Below are 22,656 nucleotides of genomic sequence, written 5' to 3'. Positions count from 1 at the left end.
CCTAGTGCAAAGTGTGGAGGGAGGAGCTCCTGCTTCACAGCAAGAAATTACACATTGTCCTCAATCACTGTGCAAAGTCCTTTCTGACGAAGGTTAAGCTTTAGGATATTTTTTATTTTTCCTTTGGCTGCGCTTTTCCAGTTTCATGGCTACACAGTTCTCTAGATGAAAGAAACTTATCTTGGCATCTTATGCTGGCGTACTCACTCCACATCACTCGCTTCTCCACTTTCTGTCTTCTCATCACAGATGGCAGGCTCTACCATCTCACTCAGCCACTGAACTATGAGGAATCCTTGCCAGTTCTGGCTGCTTAAGCAAAGTCATATGGAAGTATATGCTGGCAAAGTCCAGGGATACTCACAGGAGGAACAGCAACAGATAGGGGACAGTTAGAAATGTTAATGAGGAATAAAGCAAAAAGTGCTTGTGTACCCATCTTGCTGGGGTTTGCTGATTTAAGCCTCACCAGTGACACAGCTAAATCTTTGTGCTTCCCAGCCACTCACAGGTGGACAACAGTGACCTCACCTTGGCTCTCTGCAGCTGTCAGCACATTTCACACAGCAATTGTGATTCAAATGCCTTTCTGTCATTGCTCCAGATGTGGGCTGGTGAGCCAAACTGCAACGCCACATGTTTTCTTAATGCACTCCAAGTGCCTCTATCCTCCACTGGCTGCTCCATCACATTCTATTTTTGAGAAGGCGTCATACCCTGACCAGTAAAGACTTCCAGCTGTTTATTTGGTTTGGGGTGGGTTGTTTTGGTTTTTTTGGCAAGGTCTTTCAAGTCAATCTGTTTGAACTCACAGGATTTAGTAGACTGACTCACTTCCCCTCTTTAAGAAGCTCTCCTCATTCATGTCTTCTTCTGCTGATAAATAGGCAAGATAAGAAAAGCACCCAGAGAAACAACCAGGCACTCAGCATTTCATGCCTTGATGGGTAGCAGCCACTGTAAGGACGTCTCAGTAAAGCTCAACACAAGTTTGACAACAGCCAACTGTGCTATCCCCTTAAAAGTTGGCAGCCAAAAGAAGGGCAAGTTATCTTTGAACTGTCCTCAACCTTTTCAATTGGGATTATCTTTGATAGATCCAAAAGTAGCTCTGGATTCTCACACCAGTCCTGCTGGTAACATCATGAGACACTGACATCTATTTTCAACTATTTGTCAGCCTGTCCCTGCAGTGCACCCTGGATGGTTAATGAGTAGTTGGACAATATGTGCATTTCTCTTTGTTGGTGTCTCAGGCTTATGCTTTTTAAGCAGCACAGAAAGGCTGTGCAGGCTGCATATCCGACAAATTCCCACACTAGCAAATATGGGAAGCATTCACTGTAACCAGAAGCCAAAAGCTCAATTGAATTATCTTTCAACTTGTAACATCAAAAAGTCCCTAATGTACATTTACTGAGCTGGTCAGTTTATTAAAAACAAGTTATTTATTGCAGCTACCATGAATGAAATGGATAGGTCTAGAAATTTAAGTACACTGTATTTCAGAGACCTCTTCTTTGCAACTGAAATGCTTTTCCATTCTGTCTCGGCAAAGTTGTTATAAGTTAACACTGAGAACTTCTGTAAAGGGGCTGTAGAGGCAAGAAGCTCTTACTCAGTCTTTGAATAAACTCTTCATCACTTCAGTGTGCTTAGTCTCTAACCCATCCACAACAATTAGGGAACTTTCAGGTAGGAAAGAAATATATCCTTGTCAATTCCTGCCTACTCCTACCCTACCAAGGGCTCCGAAGTCTTTACCAATTGCAGACACCACTTACTGTGTAAGAGCTTTAAATCTTCCCATAGGGACACTTCACCTTGCTGCTCATGGATGCATAAACACCTTGTGGGCTTCTTCCCAGCCACAGTGCTGTAAAGTGCACATTTCTTTAACAGCGGTGGCCACAGTAACTCCTACTTAATTTAAATTATTGTAGTAATGTAACTGTAATCTTTAACATGTCCTGTTACCACCGTCTTAGTCTGACTTTTCAAAATTCATCTCCCTAGAATGTACTGAGATGACAGAAATACTAAATTGAAACTTTTCTAAAGAAATCTTGCTAGACATAAAACAATCAAAATCACCTCTTCTTACATTGGTCCACTTCTTAAAATCCAGTTGTCAGCCTGGTCTTTCCTCAAGCACTGCATATACCATGCAGTTTCTTGTAAGTTTCACTTTTTGTTGAAAAAAATAACATAAATAATTCTTAAAATGATGTGTGACTTCTTGATCAGAGGAGAACAGACAAAAGCCTTTGGGCCTTTTTGACTTATGAACTCTAAGCAATCAGATCTATAGTTGTAGTTTTTCAGATACGGGTTCCATCACTCACAGAAATATGTTACATTTGTACTGTCAGGTCACATTTGCAGAAAACAGACAGGTTTGAGTTTACAAGGCAAAAGGAGGCAATGCTATTTACAGTGTAGCTCTGCAGGTAACCACAGGCTGTACTTACCTGGCTGTAGTTCTGATGGTGTTATCTTTATTGTGGTTGTGCTCTTTGCTCACCTTTTCTGCAGAGGAACACATAGGAGTTTTGTGATTAGCATATGCCACATATTCTCTACCAAATTTTATTCAGCAGAACTATTTTAATGCTTTTAGGTAACAGAATGGGCATGACTTTATTTAAATTAACACCCAACAAGTTTTTTCAGCTCCACATGTCAGTGTTAGAGCTCCATGCAGAGTGTGCAATGCAAGTGTTCATTGAACACTGGTCCCACTGCCTTTGTGTAACAGATGAGGTTCACCTTCTTTGCCAAGGGAAGTCGGCAGTGCAGCCACAGGAGTGTTGCATCCTGCAGCCACTGGCCACTTAGGCCAGGAACTGCCATCTGCAGATTCCCCTCTACAGCGATCAAAGCAGTCGTCACAAATTATTTAATTAGCTTTCAAAAATACAGGAGCTGAACTCTGGCTTTTCCAACTCAGTCGAAATACTGTGAGCCTGACCTGGCTGCCACAGTGCTTTAAAGCATATGCAGACTATGGGGAACATTTGGCAAGGCCTCTCTGTTTCAAGTGTGAGGGCTGGAAGGTTCCTATTAGTTTTCAGCCCTGGTGATCTCACAGTTTTGTGGAACTTTGGGGTTACACACAAAAAAAAATAAATCTGACTTTGCTCTTTAACTTCAGCTATTGAGCAGTTTGCACTGGATGTACCTGAGAGCTGGAAGAGCAGCTCAGATGCCATCTTCACTGATATGTCCTGGCTGAAGAGATTTCTCTCAGGGAGCACCCGGCCCTCGGGTGCCTTCTGGATGTCGCGCCCCAGTAAAGTGCTGTAGCCGACGTTCTGGCCGGCCTGGCTGGGGGACACGGCCGCCTGCGACTCGTGGATGTCAACTTCCATCGGCTCCTCCTTTATCTTCACCATCTGGGCTTCCTTGAAACTCTCGGCTGCAAATATGTATTCCAAAAAAAAGAAAAGAAAAAAGAAGAAACAACCGCCATAATTATTTAATTAGGCTGTAATTTTTCAGAGTGCTCAAAGCAGAAATCACAATTACCAAGTTATAATTTGTGTACCACATCCCTGCAAATGGGAAGGGAAGCAAGCAGCTGACAGCCTCAGCATTCTTCTGGCTGTTATAAATAGAAGCAAGCTCTTGAAAATAATTTTTCAAACTAGAAAGCAGAAAACAGTTGCATATTTGCAAATATGAGAGTTACATCACTGTCTATGAATACTTCGTGTGTGATGACACACTAGTTAGTGAAGCTTTGTCTCTATTTATTAAATGAAGTTTCAGCTCCACCCCAGCTCTCCTGAGGTGGGCACTGAAGGCCTCTTACAAACTCCAAATTACTCTGTTTCAGCAGAAGTACCAGCACTGACAGTCTGAAGTACCAGTATGGGGACAGGGGCAGAGGAAGAAACCTCATCTTCTCCTCTCTCTTGCTCTTTTATGGAAAATTCCAGAAAACCATGTGAAGAACCTGTTCATTATACCTGCACAAGCTTTCTAGATGAGAGGAATATTCTGGGGTTCATGCTTTTCTCAAGGCTGACAGATATCCCTCAGGCATTACAAGGTCCATTAACCTTAAGGAATAGTTTTCTTAAGTCCATATCATCCCCTCCTTGCCTTCCTCTCCAGTGTCCCAGGTCTAGCAAACAAAACCATAGCCTAAAAGCCAATTTCTAGAAACTCCAGAGACAGCACAGAAAAGACAATATGTCTGGAGAATCAAGAACATACATAATTGCATGAACAGAGTTAAATACCAGAAGGAACAGCCAGGTAAGGAATCATTCCACCAAAATTTGTTTGCTCTGGTTTTCCCCATCCTCTCTAACTCACATGTGAGTGTGTCAGCTTCACAGATTTTACTCCAAGTGTGAAAGATTCAGGCCTTTCATTTTCAATTACCCAATATTACAATGGATCTCAGAGGCACCAAAACATGGTTTGGTTATCCCCAAAAATGTTTTCAACTTCCTCAGCTGGTTGGTGTCACATTGTCGCCTCCAGCAAAAGATGGACAGAATCCCTTTATCATGAAGGCATAAGCATTCTACCTAAAATTAAACTGATACATATCACCAAGTCCTTTTTCATTACCTTGGGTTTTGCCTCTCTCCACATTCCTGGAGTAGAGAAAAAGTGGCTTTACTTCCTACACCTCTTAAAAAAAAAAAAAAAAATTGAAGCCAGGAGATAAACGCCACTTGGATATGTTCCAGGAACAATTTACATGAAGTGCTTTCAATCTTTTCTTATGACATTTCTTGACCTTTAAAAGACACATCTAAACATTGGTAAAAATCTTTACCCTCTACTATCCACAGATACATCTCAGACTTCAGAAATTTTTATAGTGAATTCTCAGCTGAAGACTAGTCGGAAATATCATGCCTTTTTTTTTGCCCTGTTAAGAAGATTTTTCTCTTTTTAAAATTTTGTTTGAAGCTTCCATTACTCCCTTATTAGAAAACCACAAAACCTTGCATCTGTGTTAAAAAGTGTAAAAATAGCATGCTGTGCATTGAAAGTGCACACAGAGCAGCAAAGGAACGCATCAGGTAACAGTGTCAATCAAAAGCTCAGGTAACTCCACAAACAAATGAGTTCTTCAGATGTCTGACAGACTGAGCTCTGCACCCAGCTGCCAAATTTAGGTGCAGAGTCAAGCTGACCTTTGCTGCTCTCTCTGCTTTTAAAATATTCTTTCTATTTCTGTTCCTGCTCCACACAGTTTAATTCCCTGTCCTGCAAGTGCTTTTGTATCAGACAAACTGGTAGGACCCCAACTAAGGCAAGAGTCAAGCAACACCAGTGACCTTCTCTCCCTCACCATCAGCGAGCACTGCAATTGCCTTAACTACATCTACATATTTGATCATTTCCTTTGACCTTTATCTTTCCAGCTGCACCCTTTTGATCTGACAGAATGTCCCTGCCAAATGTGAATTCTCTCGCACTCTAAATCCCCAAAGCAAACACACAAAGAGAAGACTGAAGGAGGGTTTCTGATAATTTTACAAGAGCTAATGAAAGGGAAACACAGTCAGTCTGTCCCACGAGCAGCAATCATAGGCATAAAACCCTGCTGTGCTAGATCTTGTGCTGGCAAAATACTGTAATTAAGGTTATGCCCATACCTGTCTCACCATATAGGCAGTCAAACGCCAGCTTCTTGGGGATTATTTTCCCTTCTGTGCTGTTCATTGTGGAGAAAGGTGATAGCCCTTATTTCTTTACACAGGTATCTCACATGGTTATAGCACAGCTAAAGTTTTTCAAGTCAAGTACAGGTACACAAAAAGGTCTCCTGCTTTAAATAACGAAATCATTTTCTCTTTGACTTTTATAGGAGACCTAGTAGGTGAGCTGGTTAAATAATCTGCAATGTATCAGAATAAGAAGTTAGTATATGAGAATCAGGGTTTTTTTCTTCAGGTCAGATTTCTATAATAGTACAGCAAAATTTGTGGGCTAAAGAGACTCAAATAGCTCAGAAGTAGCCAGACCATGATCTCAAAACACAGTCTGCTATTCATTCAAAACTAATCTGGGTGAGGCTCAGAGTAACAGCACAGCAATGCTGAGACACTTCATAGGGCAAAAGATGAACTAAATCAGCCAATATGTCTTTTTCTCCTATTAACTGTGTGATATAAAAACACCTTAACAAAATAAGAGGAAACTATTTTATACATGCATCTTTATCAAGCCACAGAGAAGCTGTTTCTTTACAGAGTAGTGTAGCTTTAATCATCTTAGCTACAAAAGCCTTAATGGATGTCATCCTATTCACATTGAGTGAGACAATTTTCCACATCAGATATGAAAAATGGTGCACTGGACAGGCTTGTTCCAAGACAAAGCAAATTCTTCCACAGTTTTCAGGTTCTCTGGCATTCACAGATGCAAGGAATCACGAAGTAGTGATACTTGCTAAAAAACCTCTCCAAACCTAGAACAGCAGAAATGTAGAACAATACTTGTGCTGAGTAAAGCCTAAAGCCCTGAAAGCTCAGGGTACAACATTTATCCCTGAAGGCCTGGCAGTGTCACCTCTATAAGGTGCAGCAGTAAGAGCATTTCTGGAATTTAGTGTTAGACAACATAATTCTACAGCCTAGAACAGAGGCTGGCAAGTTCTAGAAGGACCTTATTCAATCTCTCTGAAAGTTGGGACTATCACAATCCAGCTCCAATTGAGGACAAGTCAGCAAAGTGCCTTTGTGGCACCCAAGGCCAGCCCTATTTTGGGCCCCATTATCAGATCTGCAGCCATCAGGCAGAGGGAGGGGATTCTTACCCTCTGTTCTGCTCTTATGAGGCTGCGTTTAGGGTACTGTGCCCTATATGGGGCTCCCTCAGTGCAGGACAGACACTGACATCCCAGAGCATGTTCAGTGGAAGGCAACCAAGGTTGTCAGAGGGCTGCTGCAAGACAGAAGAGGAGATCAGCTGTGAGAACTGGGTTTGTTCAGCCTCAAGAAAAGAACACCAAGGGGACACTTTATTGCTGTCAACAGCTCTCTAAGGAATAGAGGGAAGGTGCAGAGAAGTTCAAGTCAGATTTCTCTCATAAATGCCCAGTGATCGTATGAGTCAACAGACAAGACGGAACATGGGGAATTCTATTTATATATACAAGAAAAAGAATTCCCATCAGGATGAGGAAATGTGACACACATTGCTGAGACAGGTTGGGTTCTCCATCCCTGAACACATTCTAAACTTGGTAAGACCCTCAGCAGCTTGCCTGGCTTGACCTGCTCTGAGCAAAGGTCTGGAATGGATGACCCTGGGGATGCCCTCCAAACAAAATTATTTCATGTACCTTCAGCACTAGGCCAGCTGCAGGCTCATCTTGCAGAACTTTCAGAAGGAAGATCACACTCATTCTAATGCAGCACTAGAAACTTTTCTTAATGTCCACTCTGAACTTCCCAAACTGCAGCTGGCAGCTGTTACCCCTTCTTTTACCATCTACCATCTGCAGGGAGAAAAGTTTAACTCTGCCACTTTTCCAAGTTTCCTTCAAGTAGGCGCAGGCTGCAATTAGATTGGCCTTTAGTTCTCCTGTGCCAGACTGAACAAGCTCAGCTCCCCCAGTGCCTCACAGCATAGGGAAGCCATGACCTGATGGACCTGATCAGAAGGTTGCAACACTTTCCCTGTGCAGGCAGGCTGAGAGAGCTGGGGTTGGTCAGCCTGGAGAAGGGAAGGCTCCAGGGAGACCTTACAGCAGTCTTTCAGTACTTACAGCAGGCTTGTGAGAGAGCTGAGGACAGACTGCTTAGCCTGTTGTGACATAAGAGACAGTAGTTTTAAACCAAAAGAAGGTAGATTCAGACAATATATAGGGGAAGAATTTTTTACAATATGAGTGTTGAAACATGGGAACAGGTTGCCCAGAGAGGTGGTAAATGGCCCATGCCTGGAAATGTTCAAGGTCAGATAGGATGGGGCTCTGAGCAACCTGATCTTGATGAAGATGTCCCTGCTCATTGCTGAGGGGTTGGACTGGATGACCTTTAAAGTTCTCTTCCATCCCAGACCATTCTGTGATTCCATGCAGCACTCATGTGTTCTGCAGGGGACACTGAATCCTTCCTAAAGCAGCACACTCTGCTTTTCCCCTTATTTGAGATAGAAGTCAAAGATAAGGGATAGATTTCATAAAGAACACAAGTCATGCAGTAAATATTGCTTTGGCTGACACAACAGCTCTCCAATAACCTTGCATTGCCAAAATCAAATGAATACTTGTTAAATCATTCCTGTTTCTTCCCACCATTTTACTTAAAACTTCAACCTGCAACTAAAATTCTAAGTTGCTTGTTTTTGCTGAAATGCCCACCAGCTTTACAAATTAACTTTATGAATCAACTTAGAGAAGAAAGCCTTTCCCATATGTCTCATAAATTGGACTCATGTACCAGGCTCCACAATGAAGCAGACGGGGTAAATAGTGGGTCAACTTGTACCAACTTCAAAAGCTTTCAGCACAGAGAATCAGGCGTTTTGTTATGCTAATTGCTCTGATTTGCTAGAAATAAACATGCCCTAAAACAGCTTAAATAAAACCTCAGAGGTAGGGAACAGTTGGCAAGCCCTGAAGGTTCTGCTACAGAGACACAACAAGGAACATCTGACATTCCCTAGGGCGCTGTGCTTGATGCTTTATTTTGCTAGTATTTTTTTCAAACTGCTGTTTTATATAAGACAATGTCAATGAATCAATGCAACAGGATCCTGCATTAAAAAAAAATCATGAAATGGTTCATATTTATTAAAGTGGAACCTCTGAACTCCCAGGTTACAGAATTTTGCAACTACAAGCTGCTTCACAGAAATGCGATCCAAGGAAAAAAATATGGAGCAAATTAAAGCCATAGACTAATTAGAGTTGTGATAGACATCTGCTGCCCCTTCCATTTAAATGGTAGGATGATGGTGTTTACCTGCAAGACCCTACTCGAACAACCTGGTTAAAATAAAAAACCAAAACCAGAAAAAGCCCCAACAAAACCCACTTGGCTAGTAGCAGGGTTTAATCTGGGAATGTGACTTGCCGTGGTTTGCCATTTCTCTGCTTACCACCAAAAAAATGTCTTATTTTGGATCATACACTTCCCCACTTATGTTCTGGGCTCCTACAGAAGCCCCAAGGAACAGAATACTTCCCTGTATTTTCCCTTCTCTGCCCATTATCAAGGCTTTCTAAGCAGGCATGAAAGCCTTGACAGCTCTCCTGCAATCAGTCCAGGAGCAGGGACTCACCAGGTACCAGCAATGGGGATCACCAAGACAGCAGCCTAACTCCACACAAGCACTTCCCAGAGCAGTCCACAATGTGGTGGAAAAGAAATATGGAGCAAGATTAATTCTGACCTTCACCTTATGCTAGAATTGTAGTATCATTCTTTTCTCCTTGTTTCACTCTTTTAAAACAGTATAATCCATGTGATTTCAATTAAATGTATAATACAGTGTTAAAAAAATTAATGACAAGGCATGAAATACAAAATCACTATAAACATTTTTAAGTGGATATAGCTTAATCAAAAACATGCCAAAAAACCCATCACACCCCTCCCCTGTAATGACCAGTTTTTCCAATAGAGGAGCTATCATATAATTAGCTGGTAATAAATGGAGTTGATCTGCAATGCTTTTGGACTCAGCTGTAGGCAGCACCTCACTTTGTGTGCTGAGGTCATGAAGTCTGCACTAATTGCATGTGCTGATAACCCAAAATTAAGACACTTTGTTGGTACTGATGTCTTACAAGAAAACACTGTGTGACCTGAGGATTGAAGAACAAAAAATCCAAAGGAACCAAAGGGTACAAATGTCATGCACTTGTTTGGGCTAATAAGGAGATGAGCAATACATGGGGAACTGACCCACAGAAAAAAAGAGAGGAGGAAAACAACCTGAGGTACATGCAAAATGAACACATTTCAAAAATAGGATACATCTGAAATAAAGGTAAATGTGATTCAGACAACATTTCTGGGAAAGATAGGGACATACTAATGTCCCTGGGCAAAATTACTTAAAAAGTGCTACAACCTGGGATAGATTTTATACTCTTCCACCTATTCACTCATTTCTGGACAAGAAGACAAAACACTGTATCCTTCTAAAAGCTAATACATGCCCCAAACATATCAGCAGCATGACTATTTCAGCAGAAAATGAGATTTTCAGCTCCAACAATGGCATGTAAAAGCAAATATTTATTTTTAATTTCAGTCTCCTCTGAAATGTACTTTTCAATTTACAAGACTAAGTGTATAAAACTGACCAGGAATCATTGAAGGTGCCACTTAATTTATTGCTCAAACTGTTTAATTAACTTTTCCATGAAAGGGAACTGGTAAAAAAGTAAAAAAAACGGGTGTATTTGAAACACATTACTTCAATTTCTTCTAACTGATTTTGTACAATATTTTATGGGAATTTAAAATTTTGCAGCGATGACAACCTCCCAAACAGAGATGAGAGCAATTTGCCCCATTCTGCTATCTCCTCAAATCTGTTTGCTTACCACTGGACCTAGTCTCAGTCAACAATCTCCTCTGAAATGTACTTTTCAATTTACAAGACTAAGTGTATAAAACTGACCAGGAATCATTGAAGGTGCCACTTAATTTATTGCTCAAACTGTTTAATTAACTTTTCCATGAAAGAGAACTGGTAAAAAAGTAAAAAAAAGGGGTGTATTTGAAACACATTACTTCAATTTCTTCTAACTGATTTTGTACAATATTTTATGGGAATTTAAAATTTTGCAGCGATGACAACCTCCCAAACAGAGATGAGAGCAATTTGCCCCATTCCGCTATCTCCTCAAATCTGTTTGCTTACCACTGGACCTAGTCTCTGTCAAGACTCAGCCATGGACAGAATTCCCAGCTCACCTTTGTGCACTCATACATATCACAGTGGTAATTTTATTTTCTTCTGTACAATGGAGGTTGAAAATCTGCTCAGACTTTGCCTGTTAACTTCCAAACACCATTTCTTTCAAATGGGTGTTTGATTTATTCTGAAATAGCAGCTTGATTGTTAGGGAGTTTTGTCCTGGCTGTCTGGATGGAAGTGGGATCTGTGCAGACATGCCCAAGGGACATGAGCCCTCTGAGCCTGGATAATCCTTTGGAAAAGGTGTGAGCAGGTATCAAGTCTGTGAAGTGTGAGGTAGGAGACCTGAATCCCAGTGGAACATGGAAGAGAAAGAACTGGTGTAAAAGGTCAAATTCCACCACAGTAATGTGTGGAGCAAGGGCTTGATCCCAAACTTTGGTCATGTTGCTAGAAGCAGGTGTCCAAGGAGCCCTTCAGCTTGAAAGAGTCTTGTCTTGTAGAACGAAAATAGCTGTGCATGATTTTCTCTTGTTTCTTTCCACCTGCTTCTACAATGGCAGCTAACAAATGTTCTTTTAACGTTCTACTACAGGAAAAGATGTTTATTCTTCTGACTTTTCCTAGCTCTAGAGTAATTTCTGAGCAGCTGAGAAATGGGGGCTGACAAAGGGCTGGTGATTTGGAGTAAACCTACCCCAGTATGCACCAGACCAAACCAGGCTCCAGAGGTGGAACTTCCACTTGTACATCTAAGAACTGGCAACACAGCACCTCTGTTTGGGAAAAGATTTCCCAGTGAAAACTAGAAACCAGTTTATTCCTTGCATGGAAGGAAATAGCAAGGTCTATGCCCAAATCCCAGGTGGCTCCCACCCATGAGGCTGAAACAATCAGCAGTACTCACGCTCAGAGGATGGCAGCAGCGTGTACGTCAGGAATGCAGGAAGCACAACACTTATGTTGGAAATTCCTTCCTGAATTTGTATGTGATGCAGGTTTTGGTGATTAGTATTATGCAGAAGAAAGCGAAAAGAACAAAGCAAGAACAAATCCATTCAGTCCTTACCAAGCATGTAGAGAATCTGAAGGGACTTGACTTAAACCCAATTATAAAATATATCAAATCTAACAAGGGCACTTGACAGAGGATTTCCCACAGAGAGTAAAGCATCAAGACAGACTCGTTCTATTCTTTTTTCTTTCCAGTACCATGAAAAAGAAGGAAGCTTGTTCTTGTTTTCCTTTTAATCTCAAGAGGTGGCTCAGGAAGAAATGTCAATGCCTCATCCCTACAGGTGTTCAAGGCCACATTGGATGAGGCTCTGAGCAATATCTTCTAGTGGAAGATGTTCCTGTCCATGGCAGGGGGTTGGAACCAGATGATTGCTCTCTACAGCTCCCTGAAAGGAGGTTGTAGCTGGGGAAGTCTCTTCTTCCAGGCAACCAGCAACAGGACAAGAGGAAATGGCCTCAAGCTGCTCCAGGGGAGGTTCAGGCTGGACATCAGGAAGAATTGTTTCACAGGAAGGGTTGCCAAGCATTGGAACGAGCTGCCCGGGGAGATGGTGAAGCCACCATCGCTGGAGGCGTTCAAGAAATGACTGGATGTGGCACTCAGTGCTGTGGTCCAGGACAAGGTGGTGATCAGTCAATGGCTGGAGTGAATGACCTTGGTGGTCTTTTCCAGCCTAAATGATTTTGTCATCTTTAAGGTCCCTTGATGCCTTGAGAGGTTACCTAGAATTGAGTCTAGACAGTGTTAAAGGAATAAAGTATTTATTAGAAAGGATACACTTTGAACAGCACAAGAGCCTGGCCGAGGCTACACTCAAGATGGACAACGGGTCACACGTTTTCATGCTTTTATAAGTTTTGGTCCATTTACATATTGGGGTTAATTGTTCAAATACAGCTGCAGGTTATGAAGTCCCATCCTCCCAGACTGCTCTCCTCAATTTTCTGTTGCTTATACTTTTCGGGCTGCAAGATAGCAGCACTTTGGCTGCACCGAAGCTGCAATGGTGCCCTTGGTTCTCAGGCTGGAAAAGGATTGTTTTGTCAAACTAAACTGTGAGGAGAACTTGCTAACCCCTTATATGAAGTTCATAGTTATATACTAAGGCACTACAGAATTTGGATAGTATGAAAGCTAAAACTTAAGGCATCACCTTCTATGATTCTACGAAGTGGCTTCATTAAGTAAGTTCTAAGTCACCAAACCAGGCTGCAAAATTGCTTCCAGTAGGCTGTGAGGTCAACAGTCATATGGGAGTATTCTACCAGATAGGGTAAAGATTCAAAAAAACCCAAAATAAACCACCAAAGAGGCTAATCATCTTAAGATTTTGTCCTACATTAAACTATATCTCAGTGTTTTCCTTAGATAGTAATCCAGGGAAGTGCAGGTTGAAAACTGTCTGTGACAAACTGGGTGTACCCCCACCCCGTGGCTGATGCGGGAATACCGACGGCAGCAACACCGACTCCATAAATCAGAGCCACTCTTCACATCCTCATCTATGGATTAGCCAAAAAGACCACTGTCAGCAAAAACTGCTCAGTCCCTAAGAGCTTGTAAGAGAAAGGTTACATTGATGGATTTCTCACTACAGCCTTTCAAGCCTGGGAGATCCCAACACAAGCTGAAGACTTGACCAAGATTTAATACACACTGGATTTCTCTCATATAAACAGGTATTTAAGGCACAAATATTCCAACATAATAGGCAGCAATAGAACTATTTAAACACAGCCTGCCAGTGCTGAACTCGACTGACAATCCAGAGCCCTCGTGTCTCTGAAGTACTTCACAAAACATTAAATTACGGAGCTCTTTCTTTATAAAAATAGTTACATAAATTTATATGCACCAAGAAAAATACTCAGCTTAGCATTCATTAGGCTGCAAAATTTTCTTACCAAAACACCTCACTCAAACCAGTTACCAGCAGCAACTGAGAATTACACTAAAAAACAAATGTTTTGTATTTGGGAGTCTGAGAAAAAAAAAATCTGGAAACTGGTGCTCTGGTCAGCTTTTGTACTTGGGAAACACTTTTTGCACCATTAACATGGAAGGCTTGATTCAAATTCTTCTGAAAATTAAAATGTGGAGGGCATGAACAGGAGTGAATTAATTACAGGTTTTATGGGGAGATCCTAATCAGCTCAAGTCTTCCAAGTTTGAGCTCAAATTCATAGCTGAGTGTCCAATCAAGACAACTGATTTCAGGTAGGTGTGAAGGGATCTCAGAGGACTAAACTTGTAAGCATTCCCATCAACACTTGTTGCGTGACTTTGGCACAATTAAAAAAATAAGTCTTGCCCAGTTTTGAAGAAGACTTAAAATCTGTCAGATCCAGAAGCACAAAGACCAGCCTGCCAGACCAACTTTCATGTCTTGGTCCTAAAAATTGGTCTGTTAGAAGTTCAAAGCCTTTTCATCATTCACTTAACCTGCTCCCAGTGGGAAGAATTCAACCCTTTTACTTTCTCTAAAACCTTGATTCTGAAAGGTAGACAAATCATAATTAGCAGCACATACATTTTATTTGACTCCCTCCAGCTTTAACATTGCCTATGTGTGTACACTACCTGCTTGTCTGGCAGAAGAACTTATCACTGAGGCAATGTAAACAAGTTCAAGTGGTCTTGCTAAATGCAGAAAGCTGGCTCAGTTTACACAATTTTTTTAGCAGTGTATCTTATAATTTTGAGTGCAATGTATTGCCATAAAAAACTAAAAGCTTTAAAAGTCATACTTGATAAAGCTATGTCAGGTACAGCAAAGTACAGAAATGTTCTTATGATGTTAAATGAAGAGACACCTGTGAATAAATTTGTATTAACATGGTTTTGTACATTTAAAAAATTATAGCACCTAAAAGCTTTAAGGCATCATTTCTTTTGACTTATTCCATAGTCATTAATTTGAAAATCAGAGCAGAGATAATTAAATAGTGTGGCTAGAGACCAAACAGATATTTCACATACATTTGTAGACAGGCCTTTTCAATTGTTCCTTGGCTTGCTACTAAAGCTGAACCTACCTTCTTGCAAGGTAACCCTGCTAGCACACACACAAAAAAATTTCTAAAATTCAATATTATTAAATGAAATATCTACCTGAGAGCTTCATGAGGAGCTCAGATGCTGCCTTGACTGACATGTCCTGCCTCATCACATTTGCCTGTGCTTCTTGTGGCTTGAGTTTCTCTTCAGGGACATTTGGAGCTGAGGCTTCAGGCTCTTGGCTGAACACGTAGCTGGGCTGAGACACGGCTGAACTTCCAGCTTCTTCATCCTTAGGTTCCTCTTTCACTTTAAAATTAGGAGTCAAAGGCTCTTTTTGATTTGCAGCTGTTAAGAGAAGGAAAGAAGTGAGACTTAGTGTAATACATAATCCTGGAACAGCTAGTAACAGGAAGAAGCCATAACCTGAGAAATGCTAGAGCAGGTACAGACAGCAGACACATCAAACTATGCTCAAAGATGCTTCAAGGGTCAAACAAACTTCTGCACCTTTTCTACAAAGGGGCAGTTTTGAAACACAACAACTGCATGTACCAAAGCTCAGAAGAACCTTCTCTCACTTGCTTCCCCCTACTCCTCCTAAAATCTCCTCCCTTGTCACTGGTTTGTAGGTTTTCTACAGGCTTGGTGGAAGTTAAAAACCTCATTTCACCTAAGGGCAAATTTAGCAAAGCCCATGGGTATGACATACTAAGGTTTTAACACATGGAAGAGAGGCAAGATACGAAGAGTAGGAAGATGGAAAATCTAAGAGGGAAGTAAAAGGGAAAAGATAGCAAATTTTTAGGCCCTAAAAGTTGCTGTATTAAGAGAACTAAGGGATTTTCAGAAGACAGCTCTGCACTGTTCCAAGCTCTATATCCATAAAAAGAAAGAGAGTAAATTTAAAATATTCCTTTCGAATACTCCTCCTAAGCAGCTGTACAGCCTCAGAGGAGGGTAAGGAGACTTCGGGGAGCTGCTGAAGATCTACACACTGAGCAGTGCTTGGAGGGTCTTTCTGATACCTCTTGACAGCAGCAGAACCTCTGCATGGTATTTGGTTAAAAGGATAAAACCAGAACAGCGCCTAAACAATACTTTCAAGCCCAGCCAACATAAATTCACGGGCAGAGGCATGACAAGTAGAAAGCAAAATAAGTTGCGCTATTTCTCAAGTAAATCTTCCAATAATTTTTTAATTGTTTAACCATGAAGAGATACTTCTTTCCCTGTCTCCTCTTGGGAAGACCTTTTCTTGGGCAAAGTATCACTTTAAATTCCCAGTAACGCACAGCAGATGACTCGTTGAGTGCCTTTAACTTTGGCAAGTTTATATTTTTCCCACCTCTCTAAACTTCTGTCTCCACAAACACAGAGTACTGTGCCTGACAAAATCTGGCAATATCTGCCTGTTTAAACCCTTGGTCTACTTTCTCCTCCAATTCAGCTTCTTACCTACTGTCTCCTCACTTTTTTGGCTTATTTCCTCACACACTCTCCTTCTCAGCACCTCCCCCAAAATTCCTAGAGAACCCAAATTCCTGCATCCTACCATGAAGTGCTCACCATCTCTCAGACACCTGAACTCTAAAATATGAGGTACAATTGCCTTTGCTATCAGAATTAGACACTTACATTTGCTACTTTGAGCCTTTGTTCGATTCCACGCAGGTGAAATTTTTTATGTTTGTCTTTTGGGGTATGCTAATGATTTTTAAAGCTACTGCATTACCCTGTAACACAATGCATCTTTTCAATCTATATTTCAGAGTTGTTTGATTTTCCTCCTTGTTGCTGAGCAAGCCGTTAGCAAAGAACAGGATTAAGGCAATTGGCATAAAGAGTGCACACATAAGCAACGTGCACATACACGTTAGTTCTAGTCACTTCTGGAATTACATTACCTTATATCTGGAATCTTTAACATGACCTATACGTGCTTTTACCAGCACTAGGAATTGCTTTTGCATTTTTCATTTTTTAAAGAAGAGCGAAAGCAGAAATATGAAACATTAAAACATGCTTTAAACCATAAAAATACAAGTTAGAGCTCTCAAGCCAATCTTAACTTTAGTAAGGTACTAACAAAAAAATTCCATCTATCTTCTCTACCCTGGCCTCAGTCTATTCTGAGGTTTGACCTGGGGTGATGAATGGTCACAAAAACAAAGAGACCCAAACCTCCTCTGCTGAATTACCTTCTGCTGTCCTTTGCTTTTAAAACATGCCACTCCAGCTGCTATGCTGGTATGAAAAAATACCTCCACCAGGATGTGAGTGCAACTGAGAGAGAGCAGTCTGCCTGAACTTTCAGAGAACACTGGGGAAAGAAAAGGTCTTTTGAATTTATTCAGTTCAAAAAGGTATTAATTCAAATTTGTCCCAGAAAATAAAGGAAGCATGAGTCAAAGTGAAGAGGTAAAGATGACCCACTGAGAACAACCATTAACCTGTGGACCCAGCCTTGTCTCTGTCGTGAACCAGGGCAGAAAATGAGCCAGGTAGAGCACGCACTACAGGCTGGGTGAGCCTACACTCTTCCACCATTTAAAACAGGGGTGATGTTAAACTTGCATAGGTCAGTGTAAGTTTGCAACCATATGCCATGGCAAAAACATCCATAAACAAACAGAATGTAACAGAATCCATATAACATCACAGACTTAAGCAAGGTACTTATGACAAGAGTTAGGTGCTATAGAATGCAGTGGCAGATGCTTATTGCATTACCTTACCACAAGAAAAAGGATCAAAAGGAATGCTTTTGGAAGAAATTAGCATTTTTTAAAAATCCTCTTATCACCAAGTCAAAAGCAGCCATTGTGACTCAGTCTAAGGGCAGGTGTAAGGTGGTGCCTCCATGCCCTTCATCCCAGGGTATCCTCAAATCCTACTAAGATGAAGACAAGTTCTAACAGCTCAGAGGACCAAAATTTCAAGGTAGATCATGCCAGAGTTTAAAGAGTTTAGTGATAGTCCAGTTCTTGGCCCTTCAGCTCAGGAAGAACATGGTGCTGGAGTCAGTCTAGGGAAGGGCAACACAGCTGGTGAATGGTCTGGAGGACCAGTTTTATGGGAAGTGCTGAGGAAACTGGGGGTGTTTAGCCTGGAGAAAAGAAGGCTTGGGGGCCACTATCACTCTACAATCCCCTGAAAGGAGGCTGTAGCTATATGGAGGCCAGACTCTTGTCCTACACAGCCAGTGACAGGATAAGAGGAAATAGTTCCAAGCTGCACCAAGGGAAGTTTAAGTTGGACGTCAGGAAGAATTTCTTCCAGAAAGGTTGGTGAGACATTGGAATGGGCTGCCCAGGGGGGTGGTGGAGTCACTTCCCTGGAGGTGTTTAAGGGAAGACTGGATGTGGCACTCAGTGCTGTGGCCTGGTTGACAAAGGGGTGTTGGATTGGACTTGATGATCTCAGAGGTCTTTGCCAACCTGACTGATCCCATGAAGTGATAGATCCAGAATGAATCAAGCTTCCCTCCTTTCCCCTGTACAGCTTTCCCCTTCTGTTCCTACCCCACACGTGATCTCTCCTGCAGTGTCAGCATGTGCTGCTAGGAGCCACTGCCTCCTCACACTTCTGAGCCATCATCCAGGGTACCAATGATAAACAAAACGACATTGATTACAAATCTACCAGCACAGCATCAGACATAATCCAAAGGAGCTCTTCATGAGATATTAGTACTCTGTTTGTTTACAATACTTCACCAATGAGAAAAATAAAACATAGGGTGCCCCAACCCAGAGGAAGCCCTGAAGGTGTGCCTTTGGCAGTATTATATGAAGGAAAAGAATCCCAAGCTGTTGTCTTACCCGTGTCACTGATTCTGCCTACTCTACCTGCTTTGTTTTGGACAGAAGAGGGAATTAATAAATTAGGAAAAAGTACAGCCTTATTTCTTTAATTAACTGGCAGCACATTCCTTGAACTGATGATGTTTTCTAAAAACCAAACATTTAATTTGTAGATAAATCACAAAAATAGAAGAGTTATTTGCCTCATTTTTCTTCCCTCAGAAAATAAAAACAAAATCAGACAACTACTGGGTCAGTTTCAAGCCAATTGCTATAATTAATAGGGTTTTTATTTTTTCTTGAAATATATTAAGGCAAATTCTAATGTAAATGAAGACAAAAAGGGCAGGTTGTCTCATTTATCAGATCCATACATTAAAGCTAGAGGGGGGAAAAAAACTCACAACACAAAAAAGACCCCCTAAACAACAAAAGTCCCCACCACTCTTGTCTCTGTCCCATCTTGGATCCACAACTATGGACAAAATTGCTAACACATGGAGAATAGCAAGCATGATGCATCCACTAGTCATTTTAGGGAAAACAATAAACAGATGTAAGAAAAAAATATTGCAAATAAGGGAAATAAAATTTTACTATGACCAGCTTTTAAAAATCCCACTGAGGAATCCTTAAAAAAAAAATTAGAACTAGACAAGATTTGAAAAGAATATGTTGAATATTATTAAAGAATATTTGAATGACAAAATTATTACTCCCCAGAAGGAAGAGTATCTCTATTTACATACAAAAATAGATACACACATATATCCTAATTTGTATTTAATTTACATTCATTCTGAACAGCAGTGAGAACAGAATGAAGGATGTCTTGTCTGCAGACTGAATAAAAAACCCCAGCAATTTAATTTTGAAACACACAGTGAGGAAAGAAAACAAACCCACATAGCAAATGAAACCAACAGGCAGGAATCTCTCAAGCACAGTGGATAATGCTCCATTTGTTCCATTCCATATCCAGAAAAAACACAGATCAAAGAATATTCCAGACTGCTGATTTTTATCTTCCTGGCAACTAGAACCATTTCAGCCATTTGGCAAAAGTAAATGATGAAAGTTATAGCACTTTCCTGAAACTGCCAAATGCCACAAGAAAAGCTTTGGGCATCTGCCACTAATCTGAAACACTCTGGTAGAAGCTGCAAACTCCATCAGTCCACTTAAGAGGATTTCTAAATGCTCTAAATGTTTATAACTGAAAGAGGAAAAATGGGCTGATTACTTCCAAGCCAAGCTCAATGTTACAAGTCACAATCAGCAAGAAGCTGGTCACTGCTCCATCTGTCTGAGAAAAACATGAAGGAAAACCAGAATCCACAATAAAAATTCTGCCACATAAAAAAGGCCATGAGAAACAGCATCCATAGAGCCTGGGTTGAAAGGAACTATGATCAGACTTCCATCCCAGACAGTAAACTCTGGGCTGTGGTGGTTAAAATGAACCAAGGGCCTATGACAGATCAGTTCTGCCATATTTGGAGGACGCAGTCCCATGACTGTGGGCATCACATCACCCTGAAGGCAGCTGTGGTCAATAAAGGGTGTGACTTGAGTCATCATGCTATTTTATTCTCAAGCAGTTGAAATGTCCAGGCATGAATTTGCATTCTGCATAGAGACCATGGCTTATATTTGATGACATTCAAGAACTGGGAAAGAGGCACAAACACTGCAGAAGCAGCCCTCAGTGAGCTAACTGCTTTGTAAGAAAAATCTATGGTATTGGAACCTGTTGGAGAACCTCCAGACTAAAATCCAATTGGGCTGACAAATTATGTTTATCTTATTAAACACAGAGGCTGCATACACAGTAAGTGGCCCAAAAGGAGAAATACTGTTCTGGCAGGACAGTCTAGCTGGTCTATCATTTCCTTCTAGTGCCTCTTTCCCTGGAGTATTAATATCTCCCAGAGCACTTCATGCTACCTAACCCTTCTAGGAATTCTCAATCAATTACACCTGAATTTTAAAGCTCTCTACTCTGCCCTAACTAACCTATAGGGCCGTAAGGGACAGAATGGGCATTACCAATGAAAAAGCTACTCATGACTCAAGGGTGCTCAGTATGACAACATTTCTTTTTCGCAAAGAAACAACAGTGCAATGGCAGAAGAGACAACCACAAATACGGTGATGTCATGACTTGGCACCCCTGGGCTTCAGGAGATCACTTAAAATATGAGGTCTTCCAAACCACATTGCTTAAGTACATTAAAACCTGCAAGCATAGGTTAAGAAAGGCCAGCTAAGTAAACTGATCTTCCATAAAGCTGCTCTGTGTTTAGAAAGCTGGAGTCAAGCACAATGAGACACAGCAAAGGAGAATGAGCAGTCCTGCTACTGTGCCCTCAAAATCTCCCCATGTTCTAGTCCAAGTGGAACGAAGGAATCAGGCAAACTGCTAAGGCAGGAGCAGAAGCACACATCCCTCCTGACACCCCAAGAAGTCTGCTGTGCAGCCAAAGTCCCACAGGGTAACAAAGGCTGAAGCATCTGCTGAAACCATTTCCTCCTTTCCAGGTGAAAACCAAAACAGCAGCAGAACAGGTAAGATTGTGAGGACACTGGAGAGAAGAGGGAACAGTGAAAGGAGCAAGAAGGAATTTATTGCTGATAAGAAAGAATTACTTGCAATATGGGAATGTCTTCTCTCTACAAAGGAGCAAAAACAGGGGAGATAAATATCACCAGACCAGTCTTTACATTTGTTTAACAAAACAAAAAACAAAACAAACAATCAAAGATGATTGAACTAACAGTGTTTTCAAATCCCATTTTGGATAGATGAGAGAGAAAGGCTCATGAGCTCGGACTTCTGCCCAGAGTAATGGTGTATTCAGGGAAACAAAAGAGCCATTAGCCTAGTCCAGTCCTATACTCCAAATGTAAGAGTTTGCGTAGACATTAAAACTAAATTGTAAGCACAGACCTGGTCCAGAATTATATTCTGATTTCTTTTAAGTTGTATTGGACTGAGCACACACAAAGAAAAGGTGTTTGTTATTCTGCATTTTAAATTGCTGGATTAAAACAGAGACTACACTGCTTTATCTTGCTAAATACTACATGTTCCCTCAAGTTGTAAAAAAATGATGGTATGATTTTAAGGATGCTGGGAAGTTGTGGATGCAAGACTAGAAATTGCTGAAAAGAGATTCTAAGGGTGATGATATATCAATAGCAAAGATTAGAACAAGATTTCATTTGCCCAAGTTTTAAGTAGATGTGCTATTGCATATCAGAATTTTACTCCAAACTAAAGGTCTACTAGGAAACTAGGAAAAGGTGAATCTGGAGAGACTTCAAAGAGAGAACTCGATGACATCAGGGGTATTTACATTGGCAGCAGCATTATGGAATTCACAGTATTTTTAAATTAAGGACATGGCTCAATAATTGCCAGCCCTGTGCACTTACCTATTCTAATTTAAATTTTACATTCTGACATAAACTACCAATCCCAAATATAGACAGCCTGGTCTTTTCTTTGGAACTTGCTACTCAAATACATACAATATGGCAATTCAATTGGGTATGCTTTTATTTTATTAAAAATAGCTGTTTGAAGAGTTCAAGCCAGCCAGTTCAGTACAGTCAATGGCAAATGATAAAACATTTCAAATTACTTGTGTTACCTTTAAGGAACAGAGTAATTTTCAAGAGCCAAACAGAACAAATAATCTAAATGATTAGTTAGCTTTTCTACTAATAAGCTGTATGTAGCTGTCTGATGATTTACTCTCTCATTATTCCATTAATGAAATCAGCTAATAAAACACGAATGAAAAGCCCAAATATTTTGGACAGTCACCAAAGTCCCATGGTGGCTTTATTTCCCAAAATAGAGACTTGACTCCTCGCATGACAGTGACAGCAGATATGACAAACTGAGAGAAAGCAGTTTCTAACTGGTTTACCATGGCCAGCCCCAAACCCTCAGCATTTTAGCTCCTTCCTCCTGTT

The 22,656-nt window shown here is 40.9% G+C and overlaps 1 protein-coding gene across 6 annotated transcripts in view; it reads right to left on the bottom strand.

The window, feature by feature from the left end:
- The window catches only part of ZNF827 (zinc finger protein 827), a 114,512-nt gene that overhangs the window by 33,991 nt on the left and 57,865 nt on the right, over positions 1-22,656 (bottom strand). For all 6 annotated transcript variants that reach the window (XM_039710376.1, XM_039710377.1, XM_039710379.1 and 3 more), the window contains 3 exons: positions 14,981-15,214; positions 3,182-3,418; positions 2,472-2,529 (listed from right to left, as the gene is read on the bottom strand). In XM_039710376.1, the coding sequence (XP_039566310.1) occupies positions 2,472-2,529; positions 3,182-3,418; positions 14,981-15,214 (529 nt within the window). The remainder of the gene's footprint in view (positions 1-2,471; positions 2,530-3,181; positions 3,419-14,980; positions 15,215-22,656) is intronic.

Source organism: Passer montanus, unplaced genomic scaffold (genome assembly GCF_014805655.1).
Source record: "Passer montanus isolate IOZ18808 unplaced genomic scaffold, ASM1480565v1 scaffold23, whole genome shotgun sequence".
Taxonomy (NCBI): domain Eukaryota; kingdom Metazoa; phylum Chordata; class Aves; order Passeriformes; family Passeridae; genus Passer; species Passer montanus.
Note: the sequence above shows the minus strand (reverse complement) of the source record. Positions and strands in the feature narration are given on the sequence as shown.